Source organism: Panthera onca, chromosome A2 (genome assembly GCF_046562875.1).
Source record: "Panthera onca isolate mPanOnc1 chromosome A2, mPanOnc1 haplotype 2, whole genome shotgun sequence".
In the NCBI taxonomy this organism is placed as follows: domain Eukaryota; kingdom Metazoa; phylum Chordata; class Mammalia; order Carnivora; family Felidae; genus Panthera; species Panthera onca.
This window is the reverse complement of record NC_138340.1, coordinates 162,556,585-162,579,456: the sequence shown is the minus strand read 5'-3', so window position 1 is coordinate 162,579,456 and position 22,872 is coordinate 162,556,585. Positions and strand designations below refer to the sequence as shown.

At 44.2% G+C, this 22,872-nt stretch overlaps 2 protein-coding genes across 12 annotated transcripts in view; one reads left to right on the top strand and one right to left on the bottom strand.

Moving 5' to 3' along the window:
- The window catches only part of LOC132677342 (GTPase IMAP family member 7-like), a 275,671-nt gene that overhangs the window by 111,175 nt on the left and 141,624 nt on the right, over positions 1 to 22,872 (bottom strand). For 3 of the 9 annotated variants that reach the window (XM_081795096.1, XM_078437817.2, XM_081795095.1), the window contains one exon: positions 17,668 to 19,107. The exons of 5 other annotated variants lie outside the window; for them this stretch is intronic. In XM_081795096.1, coding sequence (XP_081651222.1) covers positions 18,218 to 19,093 — 876 coding nt within the window. In that variant the 5' untranslated portion in view covers positions 19,094 to 19,107 and the 3' untranslated portion in view covers positions 17,668 to 18,217. Of the gene's footprint in view, positions 1 to 17,666; positions 19,108 to 22,872 lie in introns of those variants that run through there. One more of the 9 variants, XM_081795092.1, reaches the window with a different exon arrangement.
- LOC144614366 (GTPase IMAP family member 1-like) overlaps positions 1 to 22,872 on the top strand; it is a 142,790-nt gene that overhangs the window by 3,261 nt on the left and 116,657 nt on the right. For 2 of the 3 annotated variants that reach the window (XM_078437682.2, XM_078437686.2), the window contains exon 3: positions 934 to 2,053. The exons of the other annotated variant lie outside the window; for it this stretch is intronic. In XM_078437682.2, coding sequence (XP_078293808.2) covers positions 934 to 1,805 — 872 coding nt within the window. In that variant the 3' untranslated portion in view covers positions 1,806 to 2,053. Of the gene's footprint in view, positions 1 to 933; positions 2,054 to 22,872 lie in introns of those variants that run through there. 3 annotated transcript variants of the gene reach the window in all.

Here is a 22,872-nt window from a genome sequence, read left to right as displayed (position 1 = left end):
AAAAAAAGACTGAACAGAGACAAATCCCAGACATGTCCCCATGCTGTGGTGAAACAGGTAGAGTCCCAGCTTTGCATTTTTGCTGGACCTCTGCCCCTGCCCTACTGTAGGATATTAAGTGCCTTGGGTCCCAAAGGGTACAATGAGGACAATACATCTACTCGATCCCCACGGAAGATGTGGAGGGTTGAGATCATGGACTAGAGGGAACACGGTTTACCAGGTAGACTGTGTCCGTGAACAAGGATGGAGGGTTAACTGTGTCTTACTGGAAGCAGGTTTACTAGAGAGAAGAGGGAGGAGGAGGGGAAGTGGAGGAAGGGAAGAAGGAAAGAGATCCTGTCATCTAATACTCTGAGCAACCCTGGGAGACACAACTCTCTGTCACCCCTCCCATTATGCAGAAGACGTTGAACGCTTAGTCTAAACTCGCCCAAGGTTCCACAGCTGGCACATGCGGGGCTGTGATTCCAACCCAGGGTGTCTGGGACTCCAGACAGCCCTTCACTCCCAGGCCTTCTGGGCCCTCTCCCGCATCTCCTCGCTGGGATGGCCCCTGGGAGAAGTCTGGCAGAGGCCAAAGAAGTCGTCAAGCACAGAGCAGCTCTGCAAGGTGCTGACGACCAGAGGTAATGTCAGCTGAAGTCATGGCCTGCGACCGTCGAGGGGGACCCTCCAGAGCAGTGTGCACCGGGTGCCAGAGCATTGACTGGGGGGCAGGTGCACGCACTGGAGCCAAAGATGGAAGAAAGGTGGCTAAAGATGCCCCCGGAGTCGCACAAGCTCTAACCAGAGCGCCTGGGAAAGGCCTGGTTGGACAAGCAGAAGCGGGAGGCGTCGGTGCCCTCCTCCGTTCAGGAGGCACCCCGGAGCCCCGGGGGAGCAGGACGCTCGCTCTCAAGCCGGCGGCCCACGCCTACTCTGTCCTCACAGGTTCCCAGGACCCGGACGACCAGCAGCAGCCGGTCGCGCAGGAGCGCAGGCTCAGGCTCATCCTGGCCGGCAGGACCGGAGTGGGCAAGAGCGCCACGGGCAACAGCATCCTGGGCCACAGCCTCTTCCCGTCCAGGCTCGCGGCCACCCCGGTGACCAGAAGCTGCGCCCTGGGGAGCCGGAGCTGGGCCGGGTGGCGCGTGGAGGTCACCGACACCCCCGACCTCTTCACCGCCCGAGGCCGGCACGCGGACCCGGACTGCACCGAGCGGGCCAGCTGCTACCTGCTCTCGGCGCCCGGGCCGCACGCGCTGCTGCTGGTCACGCAGCTGGGCCGCTTCACCGCCCAGGACGAGGAGGCGGCGCGCGGCGTCCGCGAGCTGTTCGGCGCCGGCGTCCTGGCGCGCGCCGTGCTCGTCTTCACGCGCCGGGAGGACCTGGAGGGGGGCTCGCTGCACGACTACGTGCGCGCCACCGACAACCGCGCGCTGCGGGCCCTGGTGGCCGAGTGCGGCGGCCGCGTGTGCGCCCTGGACAACCGAGCGGCGGGCGCCGAGCGCGATGCGCAGGTGGGCGAGCTGCTGGCGCTGGTGGAGCGGCTGGCGCTGGAGCACGGCGGCGCGCCCTTCACCGACGACGTTTACGGCCTGGCCTGGGCCCGGCGCCACGCGCGTCCCGAGGACACGCTCCGCCTGGTGGCCGAGCGGCTGGCGGCCCGCGGTCTGGGGCGGGGGTGGGGTCGGAAGTGGGGGCGGGGGCGGCGCTGGCTGGAGGCCGCGAAGCGGGGGTGGCCGCTGGCGCTCCTGCTGCTGGGGGGCGCACTGCTACTTGTCCTGCTGCTTCTCCAGCGGGGGGCTCCAGGCCCAGATTGAAGGAGCTGCCCTTCCAAATGCGGGGAGCCTGGAGGGTAAAGGGGCTGGGTCAAGGCGCTGAAGGGAACTTAAACCCAATTTCAAAGGAAACCTGGAGTTTCAGACTGGGAGTCTTAATGACTCAGGACGCCTTGGACACTGTATCGACTTTGCAAAGGCTCAAGTTCACTTTTAGCATTCAAATGTCACTTTTGGTTATATGTACACTATTCAAATAAATGTGGTTAACTTTCAAATGTCCTTAATTCATTTTAGTAGTTTGGATGTATTTTTCTTCTTGAAAAAATAGTGCATTGACTGGTGTTTTATATAGAAAGTGGATTCATGGCAAAGAGAAACAAACATTTGTGTGTGTGTGTGAGCATTTATCAAAACGTAGACACTGTCTTAGTCGCTTGAGTTGCTAAAACAACAACAACAACAACAACAACAACAACAACAACTGGGAAAGCTCTCAGTTTTTCCCCATTGAGGATGATATTACTTGTGGGCTTTTCATAAACGGCCTTTATGATGTTTAGGTATGTTCCTTCTATACCAACTTTCTCCATGGCTTTTATTAAGAAAGGATGCTGAATTTTGTCAAATGGTATTTATGCATCGATTGACAGGATCACATGGTTCTTTTCTTTTATTAATGTGAGGTATCACTTTGATTGATTTGCATATGTTGAACCAGCTCTGCAGCCCAGGAATGAATCCCACTTGAAAATGGTAAATAACTCTTTTTATATGCTGTTGAATTTCATTTGCTAGTATCTTACTGAGAATTTTTGCATCCATATTCATCAGGGATATTGGCCTGTAGTTCCCTTTTTTTTTTTTTTGCTGGGTATCTGTCTGGTTTAGGAATCAAAGTAATGCTGGCTTCATAGGATGAGTCTAGAAGTTTTCCTTCCCTTCTATTTTTTGGAACAGCTTGAGAAGGATAGGTATTATCTCTGCTTTAAACGTCTGGTAGAATTCCCCAGGGAAACCATGTGGTACAGGACTCTTATTTGTTGGGAGATTTTTGATAACTGATCAAACTCTTTATTTCTTCCGGGTTTGAGTTTTGGAAGTGTGTGGGTGGTTAGGAATTTGTCCATTTCTTCCAGGTTGTCCAATTTGTTGGCATATAATTTTTCATGGTATTCCCTGAGAATTGCTTGTATTTCTGAGGGTTTGAGATCAGGATCACGACAGGGATGTCCACACTCACTGCTGTGTTTACCATGGTGTTGGAAGTTCTAGCATCAGCAATCAGACAACAAAAGGAAATCAAAGGCATCAAAACTGGCAAAGATGAAGTCAAGCTTTCACTTTTTGCAGATGACATGATATTATACATGGAAAACCCGATAGATTCCACCAAAAATCTGCTAGAGCTGATACATGAATTCAGCAAAGTCACAGAATACAAAATCAATGTACAGAAATCAGTTGCATTCTTATACACCAATAATGGAGCCACGGAAAGGCAAATAAAGAAACTGATCCCATTCACAATTGCACCAAGAAGCATAAAATACCTAGGAATAAACTTAACCAAAGATGTAAAAGATCTGGATGCTGAAAACTATAGAAAGCTTATGAAGGAAATTGAAGAAGACATAAAGAAAAGGAAAAACATTCCATGCTCATGGATTGAAAGAATAAATATTGTCAAAACGTCAATACTACCCAAAGCTATCTACACATTCAATGTAATCCCAATGAAAATTGCACGAGCATTCTTCTTGAAGCTAGAACAAGCAATCCTAAAATTGGTATGGATCCACAAAAGACACTGAATAGCCAAAGTAATATTGAAGACGAAGACCAAAGCAGGAAGCATCACAATCCCAGACTTTAGCCTCTACTACAAAGCTGTAATCATCAAGACAGCATGGTATTGACACAAAAATAGACACATAGACCAATGGAATAGAATAGAGACTCCAGAATTGGATCCACAAAAGTATAGCCAACTAATCTTTGACAAAGCAGGAAAGAATAACCAATGGAAAAAAGTCTCTTTAACAAATGATGCTGGGAGAACTGGACAGCAACATGCAGATGAATGAAACGAGACCACTTTCGTACACCATTCACAAAAATAAACTCAAAATGGATAAAGGACCTAAATGTGAGGCAGGAAACCGTCAAAACCCTAGAGGAGAAAGCAGGAAAAACCTCTCTGACCTCAGCCGCAACAATTTCTTACATGACACATCTCCAAAGGCAAGGGAATTAAAAACAAAAATGAACTTTTGGGGCCTCATGAAGATAAAAAGCTTCTTCACTGCAAAGGAAACAAGCAACAAAACTAAAAGGCAACCAACAGAATGGGAAACGATGTTTGCAAATGACATATAAGACAAAGGGCTAGTATCCAAAATCTATAAAGAACTCACCAAACTCCACACCTGAAAAACAAATAATCCAGTGAAGAAATGGGCAGGAAACATGAACAGACACTTCTCTAAAGAAGACATCCAGATGGCCAACAGGCACATGAAAAGATGCTCAACATCACTCCTCATCAGGGAAATACAGATCAAAACCACCCTGAGATACCACCTCACGCCAGTCAGAATGGCTAAATGAACAAATCAGGAGGCTATAGATGCTGGAGAGGATGTGGAGAAACGGGACCCCTCTTGCACTGTTGGTAGGAACACAAACTGGTGCAGCTGCTCCGGAAAACTGTGGAGGTTCCTCAAACAATTAAAAATAGAACTACCCTATGACCCAGCAATAGCACTGCTAGAAATTTACCCAAGGGGTACAGGAGTGCTGATGCATAGCGGCACTTGTACCCCAATGTTTATAGCAGCACTTTCAACAATAGCCAAATTATGGAAAGCGCCTGAATGTCCATCAGCTGATGAATGGATAAAGAAATTGTGGCTCATATACACAATGGAACACTAGTTGGCAATGAGAAAGAATGAAATATGGCCTTTTGTAGCAACGCGGATGGCACTGGAGAGTGTTATGCTAAGTGAAATAAGTCATACAGAGAAAGACAGACACCATATGTTTTCACTCTTATCTGGACCCTGAGAAACTTAAGAGATGACCATGGGGGAGGGGAAGGAAAAAACAAACATTAGAGAGGGAGGGAGCCAAACCAATAGAGACTCTTAAAAACTGAGAATAAACTGAAGGTTGATGGTGGGTGGGAGGGACGCAGGGGGTGATGGGCGTTGAGGAGGGCACCTGTTGGGATGAGTACCGGGTGTTGTATGGAAACCAATTTGACAATAAATTTCATATTAAAAAAATAAAAAATAAAATTTAAAAAAGCACAGACTGGGCCACTTATAAATAGAAGAAGAATTTTCCCCATGGTTCTAGAGGTTGGAGGTCCAAGATGGAGATGTGATTTCAGTCAGGATCTGGTGAGAGACCTCTCTGGGTTGCAGACTGCTGACTTCTGGCTGTGTGCTCACATGGTGGAAGGGATGAGTCAGCTTTCTGGGGCCTCTTGTAGAAGGGCACAATTCTCACTCATATGGGATCTACCCTCTGGACTGACTCACCTTCCAAAGGCCCCAGCTCCTAAAACCATCCTCTTGGGCACGAAATTTTCAATATATGAAACTTGCGGGGGGACACAAACATTCAACCAAAGCAGACACTGACCCTCCTTAATACTGTCCTAGCACTCATACCCAGCTAGATCTGGCCCTTTGTGACCCTTGGATGTTTTATTATCACCGGTGAAAGTGATGTCAGGGTCATACATATTAATGTTTACTTCTGATACATCGGTTTATTTCTTTTACAATAATTTACTGGCAAAAAAAGAAAAATAACTATAGTGAAAATAACACAGTTCCCAAGTTTCTAGCATTTATTATGGCTGATGTCTTTCCAAAGTGAAGTCGAAATTTGGGGAATGTCTTCATTGTGCTTCTCAAATGGATTACTATGCAAAAAAGCAAAACAAACAAACAAAATAAAAGAAAACAAAACCCAGAGGTCGTCTCACACAATGGAGAAAGTGGGAGCCACAGGTGCACGGGTGGAAAACCTCAGACCCCGACATTCCACTGCTATGGTGGTCCCATGGAGTTTAATGGGGGAAGGCCAGCCCATGAAAGTGCTTGACCGCCACATCATTAGAAAATCAGATGACATCCTTAGGTTGTGTAACCAACCCATAGGTTTTCCTTATTGCTCTGTCAGAATGTGACAAAACACTTTCAAGGAAGTTGGCTCCTCTCTTCAAATCAGCCATGCTCTAGTCCGGAGGTGTGGTTGCAACAGGAGGCACCTACTCACCCGGCCCAGGGTTCAGGGGCTGGAAGGAAGGTGGTGTTGGTGGGAAGTGGGGGGCAGCTCCACGTGGAGAAGGTGGTTGTTGGGGGGACCCCTAGGGCCATCCCAGTTCCACGTGGATTAGAAGGGCCCGCACGCGCCTGTGCTTAGATGCCACTAGCTCCTGGGGCACCAGAGTGGGGGTGGCACGTTGGACTTCGGGGTTGTGGTGAGCTGTGGTCAGGAGGCCTGAGGGCCCCGGTGGCCCTTGCAGTGAGCTGGGCTCGGTGAAGTGCCGCTTGGCGGAAGTCCGCCATTAATCTCCGTCTTTAGCGTCCTCAGCAGCCCCGCGGGGCTCACATGGGGGCTCTGAGCCATGCGGGATCCCTTCGGTAACCCGGCAACTCGGGAACCCGCGGGGCAGCAGGGAGGGGGCCGGGGTTGGGGGGACGGCCGCTGTCCCCAGCTCTGCCTCCAGGGCTGCGTGTGCATGAGCACTCACTGTGGGGCTGACTTTAACCCGTCATTCTTTCATTTCACGTTGTCTTGTGCACACGTGTCCACACATTCCCTCCAATTGTTGTTTGTTTCTGTCTTGTTTGCATATAGAAATGAGTTTTAAAGTAAATATAAGTATTATGGCTTTTAAATTCGCATACGGAAATGTATGCTTAAATCAAAGGAAGGCTTTGACACCCACGGGTAAAAAGCCCTACTTGGGACATCGCGAGGGCGTGTTAGAAGGAGTAGCGGAGAGAGCAGGGTGTGGCACGTGGCCCCGCACTTGTGTCTGTCTCAGAGCCATCCCTATGCACCTGCTCCAAGAGGTGGGGCCGAAAGGGGTTCCGTTTCTTTATTGACATGATCACATTAATGTTCATCTTGATAGCTTTCGTGTATGATGAAATAATATGATGAAACCATTTGTAGGTTAAATTCCATAAAACTGTGATACAGAATCATCAAATCCAAGAGGAAACTTTTCGTAATAGTAAATACTCATAAATTAATAAAATATTTCGTAAACAGATACATTTTACACTCATACATACTCCACAGGTTATTATTCACAATAATAAATACTGCACATTATTGTGTGTATATTCCTGGGAGCTAGTGGAACTATAAGGTAGGATATAATTAGATGCCAGATACAAAGTGCAAATGTGGAAAGATACCAATATCTATAGATATACATATATATCTACATCGATAGAGAGAAAAAGAGAGAGAGAGAGGTAGGTATAGATATTGATATCTTTCCACCTGGTTCTGTTTCTCTTGAGAACCCTAGTACAGTCAGACCTACTGAGAAAGTCCACGTCCCCAGGCCCAGGTGCACAGACCATGCTTAAGACTCAGGCTGGACCAGGACAACAGATATATGTGCTGCCCTGCCCCCACACGTCATAGGAGCAATGATTGATAAGCACCAGCCATCCATCATGGGCCTGGAGAGACTCAGGGAAGCAGAGTGTGTAGGGATGACTGGAAGCTGAAGGTAAACGGGATGAGAACACTGAGTAAAACCACATGGCATCTGAGTGCCCACACTAAGCTCAAGGCACCCTAGAGAAATATGGGGCCTTAGCTGCTCCATCGATAATTGTAGCAACAATCCCAACCAGTCCAATTCCCTGTGGGCTGACTCAAATCCCACCCTAACAGCCTGATGGAGGACAAGGGATTCTGTATCTAGGCATCAATATTTTTTATTTCATTTGCTCCTTTCCTCCTATGTCTACAATTTAATAAAATTATGAAACTTGTTTTAAAAGCAGGAGAACAAAAATAAAACACAATCAACAGGGTAGACTCACAAAAAGTCCAGAAACTGAACAGGGATTTTAAAATAACAACAAGGACTGAATAAAAACTGGACAACATGAAATAAAAGATGGGGAAATTTCAACAGACAGATGAAAACCATAAGAATCAAACATACGTGGTAGAAGTCAAAAGCACTATCAGAGATGAAGTGTTCCCTAGCAGGTACATCAATCAACACAGTTGACTCAACATGAGTCAGTGAATTTGAAGAAGAGAGAATAGAAATTCTTCAAATGAAAACAAAAGTTAAAAATGAGTGAGAAAAAGAAAAAGAGAGTAGAGTATCCGGGAGCTGCAAAGCAAATCAAACAGGTTAACACACATGTATCTGAAGTACCAGAAGGAGAAAAAAAGAAAATGAACAGAAGAAACACTTGAAGAGATAATGGTTCAGACGTTTCTAAAAACAAGGGAAGACACCAAGACACAGATCCAAGAGTCCCAGAGAAGCTTGAGCAGGATAAATACAGAAACAAACAGGAGAGTGCCGGAAGATGGCGGCGTAGGAGGACGCGGGGCTCACAGCGCGTCCTGCCGATCACTTAGATTCCACCTACACCTGCCTAAAGAACCCAGAAAACCGCCAGAGGATTAGCAGAAGGGAGTCTCCGGAGTCAAGCGCAGACCAGAGGCCCACGGAAGAGGGTAGGAAGGGCGGCGAGGCGGTGCGCGCTCCACGGACTGGCGGGAGGGAGCCGGGGCGGAGGGGCGACTCGCCGGCCAAGCGTAGCCCCCGAGTCTGGCTGGCAAAAGCGGAGGGGCCGGACGGACTGTGTTCCGACAGCAAGCGCGACTTAGCGTCTGGGAGGTCAGAAGTTAACAGCTCTGCTCGGAAAGCGGGAAGGCTGGAGGACAAAGGGAGGGAGAGCTGCTGAGCCCCTGGACGGCAGAGCTCAGCTTGGCGGGGAACAAAGGCGCCAGCGCCATCTCCCCCGCCCATCCCCCAGCCAAAATCCCAAAGGGAACCAGTTCCTGCCAGGGAACTTGCTCGCTCCGCGCAAACACCCAACTCTGTGCTTCTGCGGAGCCAAACCTCTGGCAGCGGATCTGACTCCCTCCCGCTGCCACAGGGCTCCTCCTGAAGTGGATCACCTAAGGAGAAGCGAGCTAAGCCTGCCCCTCCAGCACCCGTGCACCTTGCCTACCCACTCCAGCTAATACACCAGATCCCCAGCAACACAAGCCTGGCAGTGTGCAAGTAGCCCAGACGGGACACGCCACCCCACAGTGAATCCCGCCCCTAGGAGAGGGGAAGAGAAGGCACACACCAGTCTGACTGTGGCCCCAGCAGTGGGCTGGGGGCAGACATCGGGTCGGACTGCGGCCCCGCCCACTAACTCCAGTTATACACCACAGCACAGGGGAAGTGCACTGCAGGTCCTCACCACGCCAGGGACTCTCCAAAATGACCAAACGGAAGAATTCCCCTCAGAAGAATCTCCAGGAAATAACAACAGCTAATGAACTGATCAAAAAGGATTTAAATAATATAACAGAAAGTGAATTTAGAATAATAGTCATAAAATTAATCGCTGGGCTTGAAAACAGTATACAGGACAGCAGAGAATCTCTTGCCACAAAGATCGAGGGACTAAGGAACAGTCACGAGGAGTTGAAAAACGCTTTAAACGAATTGCAAAACAAAATGGAATCCACGATGGCTCGGCTTGAAGAGGCAGAGGAGAGAATAGGTGAACTAGAAGATAAAGTTATGGAGAAAGAGGAAGCTGAAAGAAAGAGGGATAAAAAAATCCAGGAGTATGAGGGGAAAATTAGAGAACTAAGTGATACACTAAAAAAAAATAATATACGCATAATTGGTATCCCAGAGGAGGAAGAGAGAGGGAAAGGTGCTGAAGGGGTACTTGAAGAAATTATAGCTGAGAACTTCCCTGAACTGGGGAAGGAAAAAGGCATTGAAATCCAAGAGGCACAGAGAACTCCCTTCAGACGTAACTTGAATCGATCTTCTGCACGACATATCATAGTGAAACTGGCAAAATACAAGGATAAAGAGAAAATTCTGAAAGCAGCAAGGGATAAACGTGCCCTCACATAGAAAGGGAGACCTATAAGACTCGTGACTGATCTCTCCTTTGAAACTTGGCAGGCCAGAAAGGCTTGGCACGATATCTACAGTGTGCTAAACAGAAAAAATATGCTGCCGAGAATCCTTTATCCAGCAAGTCTGTCATTTAGAATAGAAGGAGAGATAAAGGTCTTCCCAAACAAACAAAAACTGAAGGAATTTGTCACCACGAAACCAGCCCTACAAGAGATCCTAAGGGGGATCCTGTGAGACAAAGTACCAGAGACATCACTACAAGCATAAAACCTACAGACATCACAATGACTCTAAACCCATATCTTTCTATAATAACACTGAATGTAAATGGATTAAATGCGCCAACTAAAAGACATAGGGTATCAGAATGGATAAAAAAGCAAGACCCATCTATTTGCTGTCTACAAGAGACTCATTTTAGATCTGAGGACACCTTTAGATTGAGAGTGAGGGGATGGAGAACTATTTATCATGCTCCTGGAAGCCAAAAGAAAGCTGGAGTAGCCATACTTATATCAGACAAACTAGACTTTAAATTAAAGGCTGTAACAAGAGATGAAGAAGGGCATTATATAATAATCACAGGGTCTATCCACCAGGAAGAGCTAACTATTATAAATGTCTATGCGCCAAATACCCGAGCCCCCAGATATATAAAACAATTACTCATAAACATAAGCAACCTCATTGATAAGAATGTGGTCATTGCAGGGGACTTTAACACCCCACTTACAGAAATGGATAGATCATCTAGACACACAGTCAATAAAGAAACAAGGGCCCTGAATGATACATTGGATCAGATGGACTTGACAGATCTATTTAGAACTCTGCATCCCAAAGCAACAGAATATACTTTCTTCTCGAGTGCACATGGAACATTCTCCAAGATAGATCATATACTGGGTCACAAAACAGCCCTTCATAAGTTTACAAGAATTGAAATTATACCATGCATACTTTCAGACCACAATGCTATGAAGCTTGAAATCAACCACAGGAAAAAGTCTGGAAAACCTCCAAAAGCATGGAGGTTAAAGAACACCCTACTAACGAATGAGTGGGTCAACCAGGCAATTAGAGAAGAAATTAAAACATATATGGAAACAAACGAAAATGAAAATACAACAATCCAAACGCTCTGGGATGCAGCGAAGGCAGTCCTGAGAGGAAAATACATTGCAATCCAGGCCTATCTCAAGAAACAAGAAAAATCCCAAATACAAAATCTAACAGCACACCTAAAGGAAATAGAAGCAGAACAGCAAAGGCAGCCTAAACCCAGCAGAAGAAGAGAAATAATAAAGATCAGAGCAGAAATAAACAATATAGAATCTAAAAAAACTGTAGAGCAGATCAACGAAACCAAGAGTTGGTTTTTTGAAAACATAAACAAAATTGACAAACCTCTAGCCAGGCTTCTCAAAAAGAAAAGGGAGATGACCCAAATAGATAAAATCATGAATGAAAATGGATTATTACAACCAATCCCTCAGAGATACAAACAATTATCAGGGAATACTATGAAAAATTATATGCCAGCAAATTGGACAACCTGGAAGAAATGGACAAATTTCTAAACACCCACACTCTTCCAAAACTCAATCAGGAGGAAATAGAAAGCTTGAACAGACCCATAACCAGCGAAGAAATTGAATCGGTTATCAAAAATCTCCCAACAAATAAGAGTCCAGGACCAGATGGCTTCCCAGGGGAGTTCTACCAGACATTTAAAGCAGAGATAATACCTATCCTTCTCAAGCTATTCCAAGAAATAGAAAGGGAAGGAAAACTTCCAGACTCATTCTATGAAGCCAGTATTACTTTGATTCCTAAACCAGACAGAGACCCAGTAAAAAAAGAGAACTACAGGCCAATATCCCTGATGAATATGGATGCAAAAATTCTTAATAAGATACTAGCAAATCGAATTCAACAGCATATAAAAAGAATTATTCACCATGATCAAGTGGGATTCATTCCTGGGATGCAGGGCTGGTTCAACATTCGCAAATCGATCAACGTGATACATCACATTAACAAAAAAAAAGAGAAGAACCATATGATCCTGTCAATCGATGCAGAAAAGGCCTTTGACAAAATCCAGCACCCTTTCTTAATAAAAACCCTTGAGAAAGTCGGGATAGAAGGAACATACTTAAAGATCATAAAGGCCATTTATGAAAAGCCCACAGCTAACATCATCCTCAACGGGGAAAAACTGAGAGCTTTTTCCCTGAGATCAGGAACACGACAGGGATGCCCACTGTCACCGCTGCTGTTTAATATAGTGCTGGAAGTTCTAGCATCAGCAATCAGACAACAAAAGGAAATCAAAGGCATCAAAATTGGCAAAGATGAAGTCAAGCTTTCGCTTTTTGCAGATGAAATGGTATTATACATGGAAAATCCGATAGACTCCACCAAAAGTCTGCTAGAACTGATACATGAATTCAGCCAAGTTGCAGGATACAAAATCAATGTGCAGAAATCAGTTGCATTCTTATACACTAACAATGAATCAACAGAAAGACAAATGAAGAAACTGATCCCATTCACAATTGCACCAAGAAGCATAAAATACCTAGGAATAAATCTAACCAAAGATGTAAAAGATCTGTATGCGGAAAACTATAGAAAGCTTATGCAGGTAATTGAAGAAGATATAAAGAAATGGAAAGACATTCCCTGCTCATGGATTGGAAGAATAAATATTGTCAAAATGTCAATACTACCCAAAGCTATCTACACATTCAATGCAATCCCTATCAAAATTGCACGAGCATTCTTCTCGAAACTAGAACAAGCAATCCTAAAATTCATATGGAACCACAAAAGGCCCTGAATAGCCAAAGTAATTTTGAAGAAGAAGACCAAAGCAGGAGGCATCACAATCCCAGACTTTAGCCTCTACTACAAAGCTGTCATCATCAAGACAGCATGGTATTGGCATAAAAACAGACACATAGACCAATGGAATAGAATAGAAACCCCAGAACTAGACCCACAAACATATGGCCAACTCATCTTTGACAAAGCAGGAAAGAACATCCAATGGAAAAAAGACAGTCTCTTTAACAAATGGTGCTGGGAGAACTGGACAGCAACATGCAGAAGGTTGAAACTAGACCACTTTCTCACACCATTCACAAAAATAAACTCAAAATGGATAAAGGACCTGAATGTGAGACAGGAAACCATCAAAACCTTAGAGGAGAAAGCAGGAAAAGACCTCTCTGACCTCAGCCGTAGCAATCTCTTACTCGGCACATCCCCAAAGGCAAGGGAATTAAAAGCAAAAGTGAATTACTGGGACCTTATGAAGATAAAAAGCTTCTGCACAGCAAAGGAAACAACCAACAAAACTAAAAGGCAACCAACGGAATGGGAAAAGATATTTGCAAATGACACATCGGACAAAGGGCTAGTATCCAAAATCTATAAAGAGCTCATCAAACTCCACACCCGAAAAACAAATAACCCAGTGAAGAAATGGGCAGAAAACATGAATAGACACTTCTCTAAAGAAGACATCCGGATGGCCAACAGGCACATGAAAAGATGTTCAACGTCGCTCCTTATCAGGGAAATACAAATCAAAACCAGACTCAGATACCACCTCACGCCAGTCAGAGTGGCCAAAATGAGGAAATCAGGAGACTATAGATGCTGGAGAGGATGTGGAGAAACAGGAACCCTCTTGCACTGTTGGTGGGAATGCAAATTGGTGCAGCCGCTCTGGAAAGCAGTGTGGAGGTTCCTCAGAAAATTAAAAATAGACCTACCCTATGACCCAGCAATAGCACTGCTAGGAATTTATCCAAGGGATACAGGAGTACTGATGCATAGGGGCACCTGTACCCCAATGTTTATAGCGGCACTCTCAAGAATAGCCAAATTATGGAAAGAGCCTAAATGTCCATCAACTGATGAATGGATAAAGAAATTGTGGTTTATATACACAATGGAATACTACGTGGCAATGAGAAAAAATGAAATATGGCCTTTTGTAGCAACATGGATGGAACTGGAGAGTGTGATGCTAAGTGAAATAAGCCATACAGAGAAAGACAGATACCATATGGTTTCACTCTTATGTGGATCCTGAGAAACATAACAGAAACCCATGGGGGAGGGGAAGGAAAAAAAAAAAAAAAAAAAAAGAGGTTAGAGTGGGAGAGAGCCAAAGCATAAGAGACTGTTAAAAACTGAGAACAAACTGAGGGTTGATGGGGGGTGGGAGGGAGGGCAGGGTGGGTGATGGGTATTGAGGAGGGCACCTTTTGGGATGAGCACTGGGTGTTGTATGGAAACCAATTTGACAGTAAATTTCATATATTAAAAAATAAAAAAAAATAAAAAAATAAAAAAAAAAACAAAAAAAACAAAAATAAATAAACACTTTTAAAAATTATTCAGTTTCACTGAAGGGTACATTTTCTACAATCCCTGGCATATGCCTGCTCCCGGAGAAGAACCTGCAGTGTAGACAGGGCTGCTTAGACCTCTCCCCAACCTGCCCTTCTCCTCCTGTCCTTGCCTTGGCTCTGATTGCTCATGGGCTGGGGGAGAAGAGGCAGGAACACTGAAGACCAGTCAGGTGTAGTCTGGCCTTGGTGGGGGTGGGGGATGGTGGCAGCATACTTAGTGCCTCTTCCCCCGCCCAGGAGACCTTTAATGAGTCTTTAGAGAGTCTTCCCTGGGAATCTGCAATCACAAGTCCAACAGACGGCCACTCTCTCCCCTCCCGCCGATTGCTTCCATGTCTGTTCCTGGTGCCTGGACTTCCAGACCTCTGGTCCACACAGAAGCTGTTGGGATCCCTGCTGGGCCCCTGGGCAAGTCCCCTTCAAACTGGCTTTGGCTGCCTCCCTACTGTATGGCCCACATTTGATATGAGGAACCTATACTTTTGCCCCCCCTCCCTGCTCCTTAGTGAAAATTTTGACTGCTTCCAAGACAGCCACCACCGTGTGTACCCTGCTCCCTCCACAGAACACAGCAATAACCTTCATGTATCCCATGGGACCAGCAGGGAGCAAAGCCAAACTCCAAAGGACACACATCAAGTCTCTTAACATACACCACCCACATCCGTCTGGCAGCATCAAAGTCCTGAGGCCACCTCACTAGCTTTCGGGAAAAGAAAACCTCCATCTCGCTGGATATGGCACGCAGAGAGGAGTCCCTGTGGGGCTTCCCTTATATAGTCACACGGTTACACCTGGGTCACCTTCTGCACTGGGGGGATGATTGCTCTACAGATGAACCCCAAGAATTGACCAATTCAAATTTGTCATTGTCCCTATAACTGAAGCATTCTCTTTTAAAAGTCATTCCTCCTGGGATGCCTGGCTGGCTCAGTTGGAAGAGCATGCGACCCTTGATCTCAGGGTCATGAGGTAGAGCCCCATGTTGGGTGTAGAGATTACTTAAATAAAACCTAAAAAGAAAAAGTCCTTTCCTCTTGACCCCTTCAAATATCTATCAAATTAGTCGAAGGACTAAATCTTACAAAACTGGTTCTCGCTTCTTCCTTTGGTCATCCTATGTGGATATTCTGGCATATAGCTTTTGACTGTGGGGTATTGGCAATTAGAAAGATTCAGCTGAAATTGGAGATATTTATGTTAATATCCACCCACATTTACCCCAAGCCTTTCACATAACCTTCGGACCCAGATTTCAAGCTAATGCAGGTCGTTTATATTGGACCCTACCTTTGACATCTGATATTCAACTTGTCACAAACCTAACTGAACGCTGTTGCTCCTGACTCTACCCTTCCCCTGAAAATCTTACCTGTCACCCTGAACTTTCCTGTTTCTGAACAGAAGCATGATCATCATACCCATCACCCACATGGACACATCCTACACATCCTTCACAGTAGACTTCACACCTACATCCTTCCTCAGGTCTTCTTCTATAAATCCTTGTTTAAATTCCCCATCATGAGTCATGACTATCACATATTTCAACAACAGGGATCATGCACACATTAAGCGCTGGAAATACCACAGTCTTCAGCACTGAAATAGAACCATCTTCAGTGAAAACTGGGACATAAAATATGTTAAGAGAAGTGAGTGAGCAATATTTCAATTGTCAAGTGAAGAGATAATGATTTATTTGATTTACTCGTTATTACTCTGGGTATGTGTTACCTTCCAAAATAGAACCTAAGGTTGGGAAAAAAGAAATTAGCTCACGTAAGCTGCACATTCAAAAAGCCCTCACACAGGTTAATTGTATTAAGAATGCTTCTGCATATCTCTGAGCGAAAATATCTTTTAAATGGTTCTGAAATGAAAAAAGTCAGGAGAGAGCATGAATACTTTGCTCTCTAGAGATACCATCACACAGATGAGTCACTTACAAGGAAGTACTTTTGGACATAAGAACTGCATGATGGCAAAGAGTACTTTGGTCTCACTTTGTCTTTGACACATGTTTTCTCAGGAGAGGATTTTTCTTCTGTGTTGCTTTTACTGCGTTCTGAATACTGGTGATGAATCTTAGAATGAGCGGGTATTTAGAATCTTAAGTTTTCCAGACTTAATCTCTAATCCATCTCCCGAAAAGTCGCTGATATGGTAAATACTATCAGTCATGTTCACAGACAAAACAAAGGACAAATAAATTCTAATAATTTGGATCTGGGATGTCTGCAATCCTTGTGAGTGACTGACAGTCACCTATCTAACTTTTAAATTTCTCTATTATTTTAGCAAGACAGAACCTTTCATCTACTTACTGCAAATGTCACAGCATGGAAGGGTAAGGAGAGATTTTTCTGGTGTCAGAAAACAAGCACTAGAGGGAATATAAAACCATCAACAACAATAAAGATGCTCTGAAAGAGAACTGGGTACCATAAGATTTATCAATCAGAATCTCACAGGAAAAAGATAATCTGCTCTCATTAGGTGCTTGGAGAAAGGTTAGGGAAGGGGCCTTAAACACTGTGGACACAGGGAATTTGGAAACCACAGGGACATTGAAAGTATCGATAAGAAAATTAAATCCCACCTGAAGGGGTGAACAAAGACTGCAATGCAGAAGAGTTGGGTGGAAAGGCCACCAAGGGAGGAGCAGTGACCTTTGGTGTAGGACTGCAGCTAATCAGAGATGGCCTTGCAGAGATAGAGGTGGGGGAAAGGACACCCCATCCTTGCTTTTCTACTTCCACAGGGCCTCTGACTTGGACTTCCCATTGGCCAGCCAGGCAGAAGTCAGAGAGCAAGAGATCCCACCGATGTAGTGCAACTAGATCAGCCTCAGGGGGCAAAGAGCTGGGTGAAGTGTGATTCTGCAGAGGCAAATGAAGACTATGTGGCCCAGATGGGATTTTTCAGATACAAGTGGAGACATTTTAAGTTAGTATGGTCCCTAAAACAGAAAAGAGAGAAACACAGTAAGAGAACCCTGTGACTTTCAGATCTCCATGAACCCCAGAACAATCTTTCCAGAGAAACCCGACACCTCCCTAACATAGTACTTGTGGCCATGCGGTGCAACGACGCATGTGACCAGTGGTTCAGACACTTAACATGTGCAGGATTTCTGATTTGAATTTTCCTGAGTCTTTGAACTCTATATGCCATTGCCTGATTATGCCAACTTTGTGTGAAGAGGGACAGGTGGCGGGGGGGGGGGGGCGGTGGGGACTGAGAGCTGGGAAACAGTTTCATTCTGGTTAGTTCTCGCTGCATAACAAACCATTCTGAAGCTCAGTGGTTAAAAACAAAAACCATCATTTATTTGTTCTCATAAAGCTGTCATTGGGCAGGACTCAGTGGGAATGGATCATCTTTGCTTTCTGCAACTTCGCCTGAGATGGCGGGGCAGCCAGAGGGCCCGCTTCTGTGTTGCCTCATTTGCATGGCGGGCAAGTTGGTGTGAGTCACAAATGAAAGGTGAGCTGGGAAGTGGGCCAGTGACTTCAACCCTTCTGCCTGGGGGCCTCTCAAGAGGCAGCCTGGGCTTTCTCACAACATGACAGTCAAGTTCCAAGGGCAAGAACCCCAACAGGGCAAGGAAGCATTGCCCACATGTAACCTTAGAGTCACAAGGTGTTGCTTCAACCATCTGCTATTAATTGAAATGGTCCCAGATCTGCCCAGTTCCAAGGTAGAAGACTCAGGCCCCACAAGTCAGTGGCAGGAGTAACAGGGTCAGGTTATAGGAAGAATAAGTAGAAGCTACTGTCACAGCTGTCTATGGAAACTACAATCTACCACTATCGCAAATCATCATAAATTCAAAAGAAAAAATGAAATGGTCTTTACTACCAAAACTTATGCCATATTTGTGAAAGCACCTTCCTAATCTCATCTAAAACTTGTTCAAATATGCTCTTCTCAGCTTGTTCCCTGATATTTTTTAATTGTTCATCATAAATCCTCTTTAACCATTTTATTTTTTCCTCCCGTTCTCCCTGTGATTTATCAGCATATTCCTTTTCTACTAGTTGAATTTCATTATTTAATTGATCGGTGTAGATCTTCTTCAGGTCTTCTTCCCGTTGCCTCAGCCTCTTCTCTGTGTCCTCGTAAATGGCATCAGTAAAGTAATCCCCTATGTTGCTCTTCACCATCTCCTCTATCAGCTCCACTAGCTCCTGCACTTGAGCTTCCTTCTCGGCCTCTGAGGCTCTGTTGTCGAAGGCACAGTAGCGGTTCCCACACTCGCTGATGATGTTTCTTAGCTTCACATCTGCACCTGCTAAGAAGTCACTCAGACTCTGCCCCTCCAAGTTATCTTTGCGAGTGAACAACATGATCATGTGCTTCAAGGCTGGCTCCCCAAAGACATACTTGATCAATGCCACGGTCTTCTGCTCTTCATCCGTGTAGCGGCCCAGCTGGAGGACCAAGACGATGGCGTGGGGCCCAGGGCAGGAGTAGAGGACACACCGGCTGATTTCCCTGCACGTGGTATCCAGAGACTCCTTGGTGTCAAAGAGCCCTGGGGTGTCAACAACAACAAGTTTCCTCCCCTTCCATTCCTTGGATGCTTTTTGACACGTGGGAGTGACAGCATGGGGAGCAACTTTAGACTCAAAGACTCTACTCCCCAGGATGGTGTTTGCCGTTGCGCTCTTCCCACTTCCAGTTTTCCCCACCAAAACAATCCTCAGAGTGTTGTCCTGAGGGTCTTCCATGTCACTACCAGCGGCTGTGGGGTGTAAAAAAGAGAAGGAAAAGGAAAAAAGTCAACGAAGGTAAGTGGAAACCATCACATTCCTCTTATCTCCTTTGTGTTTCTCCATGAAAACCTGCAGTAGTGTACTATCCATGTTGGTCCCATAAAGACAAAAAGATGAAACAATTCACTCACCATGGAAGAAACAATAAAGTAGTTAAAGAGTTCCCCTACAAAAGAGTACCAGGTCCAGATGGTTTCATGGGGATCTCACTTAAACTTTCTTAAACTATTCCTGATGACTTAAAACAGAAGGAAATCTTTCCTGTTCTTTCTATGCCACAAGTATGATATTGATCCCAAAGGCTAACAAAGATTTCACCAATAAATAAAGCTACAGACATGTCTCATTTGTGAATACTAATGCAAAAATCCCAAATAAATTGTCAGACACTAAAAAGTAATACCCCATAATTAAGTGTGATTTCTTTCAGAAATACTAGGGTGGTTCAATATGAGAAAATGGATTGTTACAATACATCCTCTTTAGTAGAGTTAAGAAGAAAAGTACTTTGATGCAGAACAGACATTTCTCCAAATTCAACGCTGTTTTAATAGATACTTCTTTCACGTGATTTTATAGAAATATAAATTTTAACAAATTTGTCACAATTTTTTCTCTGTAGCTGATATAGTTGACTATAATCTTCATTTGGATGAATGAAGAAAGAAAATTAGCCTGTAGAGTCAAAAAACAGAAGAACGATGAGGGAGGGCCATCTCTACCAGATAGTAAAATATTTTAGCCCCTATAATTAAGGCAGTATGACATGTGTGTGAACAGAGACAGAACGGAAAACAAAAACAGACAATTCAGAAATAGACCAAATTGGTCTACTATATTCATGAGTATCCAGTTCAATTGTAGTACGTTACATTTATCGTCTGTAAGGCAGCGTCTCACAGCAATGGGGAGAAAGATGGACTAATAACCAGCATTGGGATAACTACAAAACCACACAGAAAAAGACAAAACTGCACCCACGTCTTCACGCCATTCACTTGCCAAATACATTAGAAATATAAACACTAAAAATCAATCCACATAAATACTAGAAGAAACTCAGACAAATCCTTTGTAACCTAGGGGCGGGGCAACTGTTTCTAAGATTTGAAAGATTGTAAGGAAAAGGATTCATACATCTGACTACATAAAGACCTAAAACACAATGGGAGACAACGAACATCACAGACAATTAAAATACGAATGTCAGACTATATCAAAGAGGGTTAATTCTCCTCTTATACAAACAATACCTAAAAGTAGAGAGACAAATTTCCAACAGCTCGATAGAAAATGGAGCAAGACATAGGAATAAACAGTTCAAAGAAAAAAAAGAAATGCCAATGCTCCTCAACTATGTAAAAATATATGAACACTCACTTAAAGTAGAGAAAAATCCAATATAGGAAAAGAAAATAACTAAATATAGTAAATTAAAATTACACTGAGATACTATTTCTCCACTTACTGATTTGATAATAATCCAAAAATTTGCTGCTATAATCAGTCAGTAAAGGTTTAGAGGAAACAGGTTCTCTTCTCCATGGCTAATGAAATTGAAAAACAGTCTAAAACCTACAGAGGAGAAATCGGCAATATTGTACAAATTACATATACATTTATTCTTGGATTGTGAGTCCCAATTTTAGGATTTATGCCTGTAGTGGTCAAGGGCAGATCACACCTAAATGTGCGATGTTGGCATACTATTTCTTTTTTTTAATTTTTTTACATTTATTTATTTTGGAGAAACAGAGTGAGACAAAGCATGAGCGGGGGAGGGGCAGGGAGAGAAGGAGACACAGAATCTGAAGCAGGCTCCAGGCTCCCAACAAGCGGTTAGCACAGAGCCTGACGCTGGGCTTGAACCCACGAACTGTGAGATCATGACCTGAGCGAAGTCGGACGCTCAACCGACTGAGACACCCAGGCACCCTGGCATACTGACTATTTTAAATAAAAGTAACTTAAGATACAACCTATGTGGGAAAATTACTAAGACCCTCTTCTGCCCCCCTGCAAGCAGGAAACAAATCTCCCGTGTAAAAGGTGCCCTTCCTGTCCCAGGAGATAAAGAGACACCCTTATGACCAGGGATGGGAGATTTAGAGCCAAGAAGACTGTATAAACAGCCCACTACTTTCTACTAATTTACTACCCCAGCCCAAAGTCTCTTTAGAATTCCTCCCTAACAGATGCTCCCAAAGTTAAGTTTTCCATGTTTTGTCAATCCCTCACAGATCCATCATCTCTTTGCCTAAAAAGTATAAAAACTGCCTGCCTTGGTCATTTCTCTTGGTTTTAGTTTCATTACTGAGCATCTGTGCACACTGCTTTTTTTTTCTCTTGTTAATCTGCCTCAAGTAAAAGTAATTCTTAGTGCAGCTGGAAGACCTTGAAGGGTAGAGGAAGAAGTTCCCCTTCCTTTTATCCCAGAGCTACACTGACAAAAACACAGGAAAACATTAGGCATATGTTTATTCTCTGCGTCACTATTTGTAATAATTAAAGACCAAAAATCTACCAAATGCCCACCAGTAGGAGTCTGGTTGAATAAACTAAGGTACATACACACAGCGATGTACTAATCAACTGTAGGAAGGAATAAGAAATACCTCTCTATGCCGGGATGGAGAGATCTCCAGGATATTTCATTAAGCCAAAAAAAAAAAAAAAGGCAAAGTGAAGAAAATATTTACTTTACTGTCATTTCTCTAGTGGGGAGGAACATGAACTGTAGGTACAAAATACAACATATATTTCATGCACATGGTAAAGAAATGGCAGATCATCTGAACTGCCACCAAAGAAATTGCTGACAGAGGGATGGGAGGAATAAGGCGGGGGACAGGGTAGGAGCTGGAAGCTACTTTGAATATACTTAGATTTCATAGATTTGTCTTGAAAGCATGTACTTCCTTCTTTTTGAGAGTTCGAATTACAGCTCTTTTCCTTTATGGAAGACCTACATGTGTACCTGTTGTTGCTGGCTGAAATACATTCAAAGAGGATTTTTCATTTGTACAAAAAAAAAGCTGAACATGAATACAGCGTTCCGCATTTGTTTTACAGCCAGTTGAGCTAATAGAGAGGCCGAGTGGTCAGTTGTCCACACCAGCTGCCAATCACCTTCCCCGGGAACCTCACACAGGGGTTCACCATCCAGTCACCAGAGCTGTGAGCCAGATGAGCACGTGGGCTTTCTCTCAATTGAATTTGTGCATCTGTTAACAAGTTGTGTCTAAAAGTATCAGAAACACATAAGGGAGGTTATTTGGGGGAGATCTGGGAATGCGCACCCTTTTTCCATGTACATTGATGGTAATTGCTTCTCTCCTTTATGTCATTTTGTTTCATAAAAGATTTCATAGGAACGTTCTGCTTGTGGATAGTGAGGAACATCTGTAAATAGCTTCATAATTATAAACAAAAACTATATTTTCAGATAACTAGTAAAAATCAAAAGCAAATTAAATACATAGTATTTGGTGTAATAGACAAACCACACAAAGAATTGGTCCAAGAAACTTGAAAATGCAGTTGCTTCATTGGCTATTGTCCTAATGGGATATAGTGTAAGGCCAAATAGGGGGGGAAAACGTCAAGAAAATCTTAAATTGCTTTCAGGAATCCTGTCCTATTCTTAGCTTTTTGTGCACATGTGTAGTTTTGAAGCCCAAGGACAAACCCAGTGACAATGAACACCCTTAGCACCCATACTGTGCCCTTCAAAT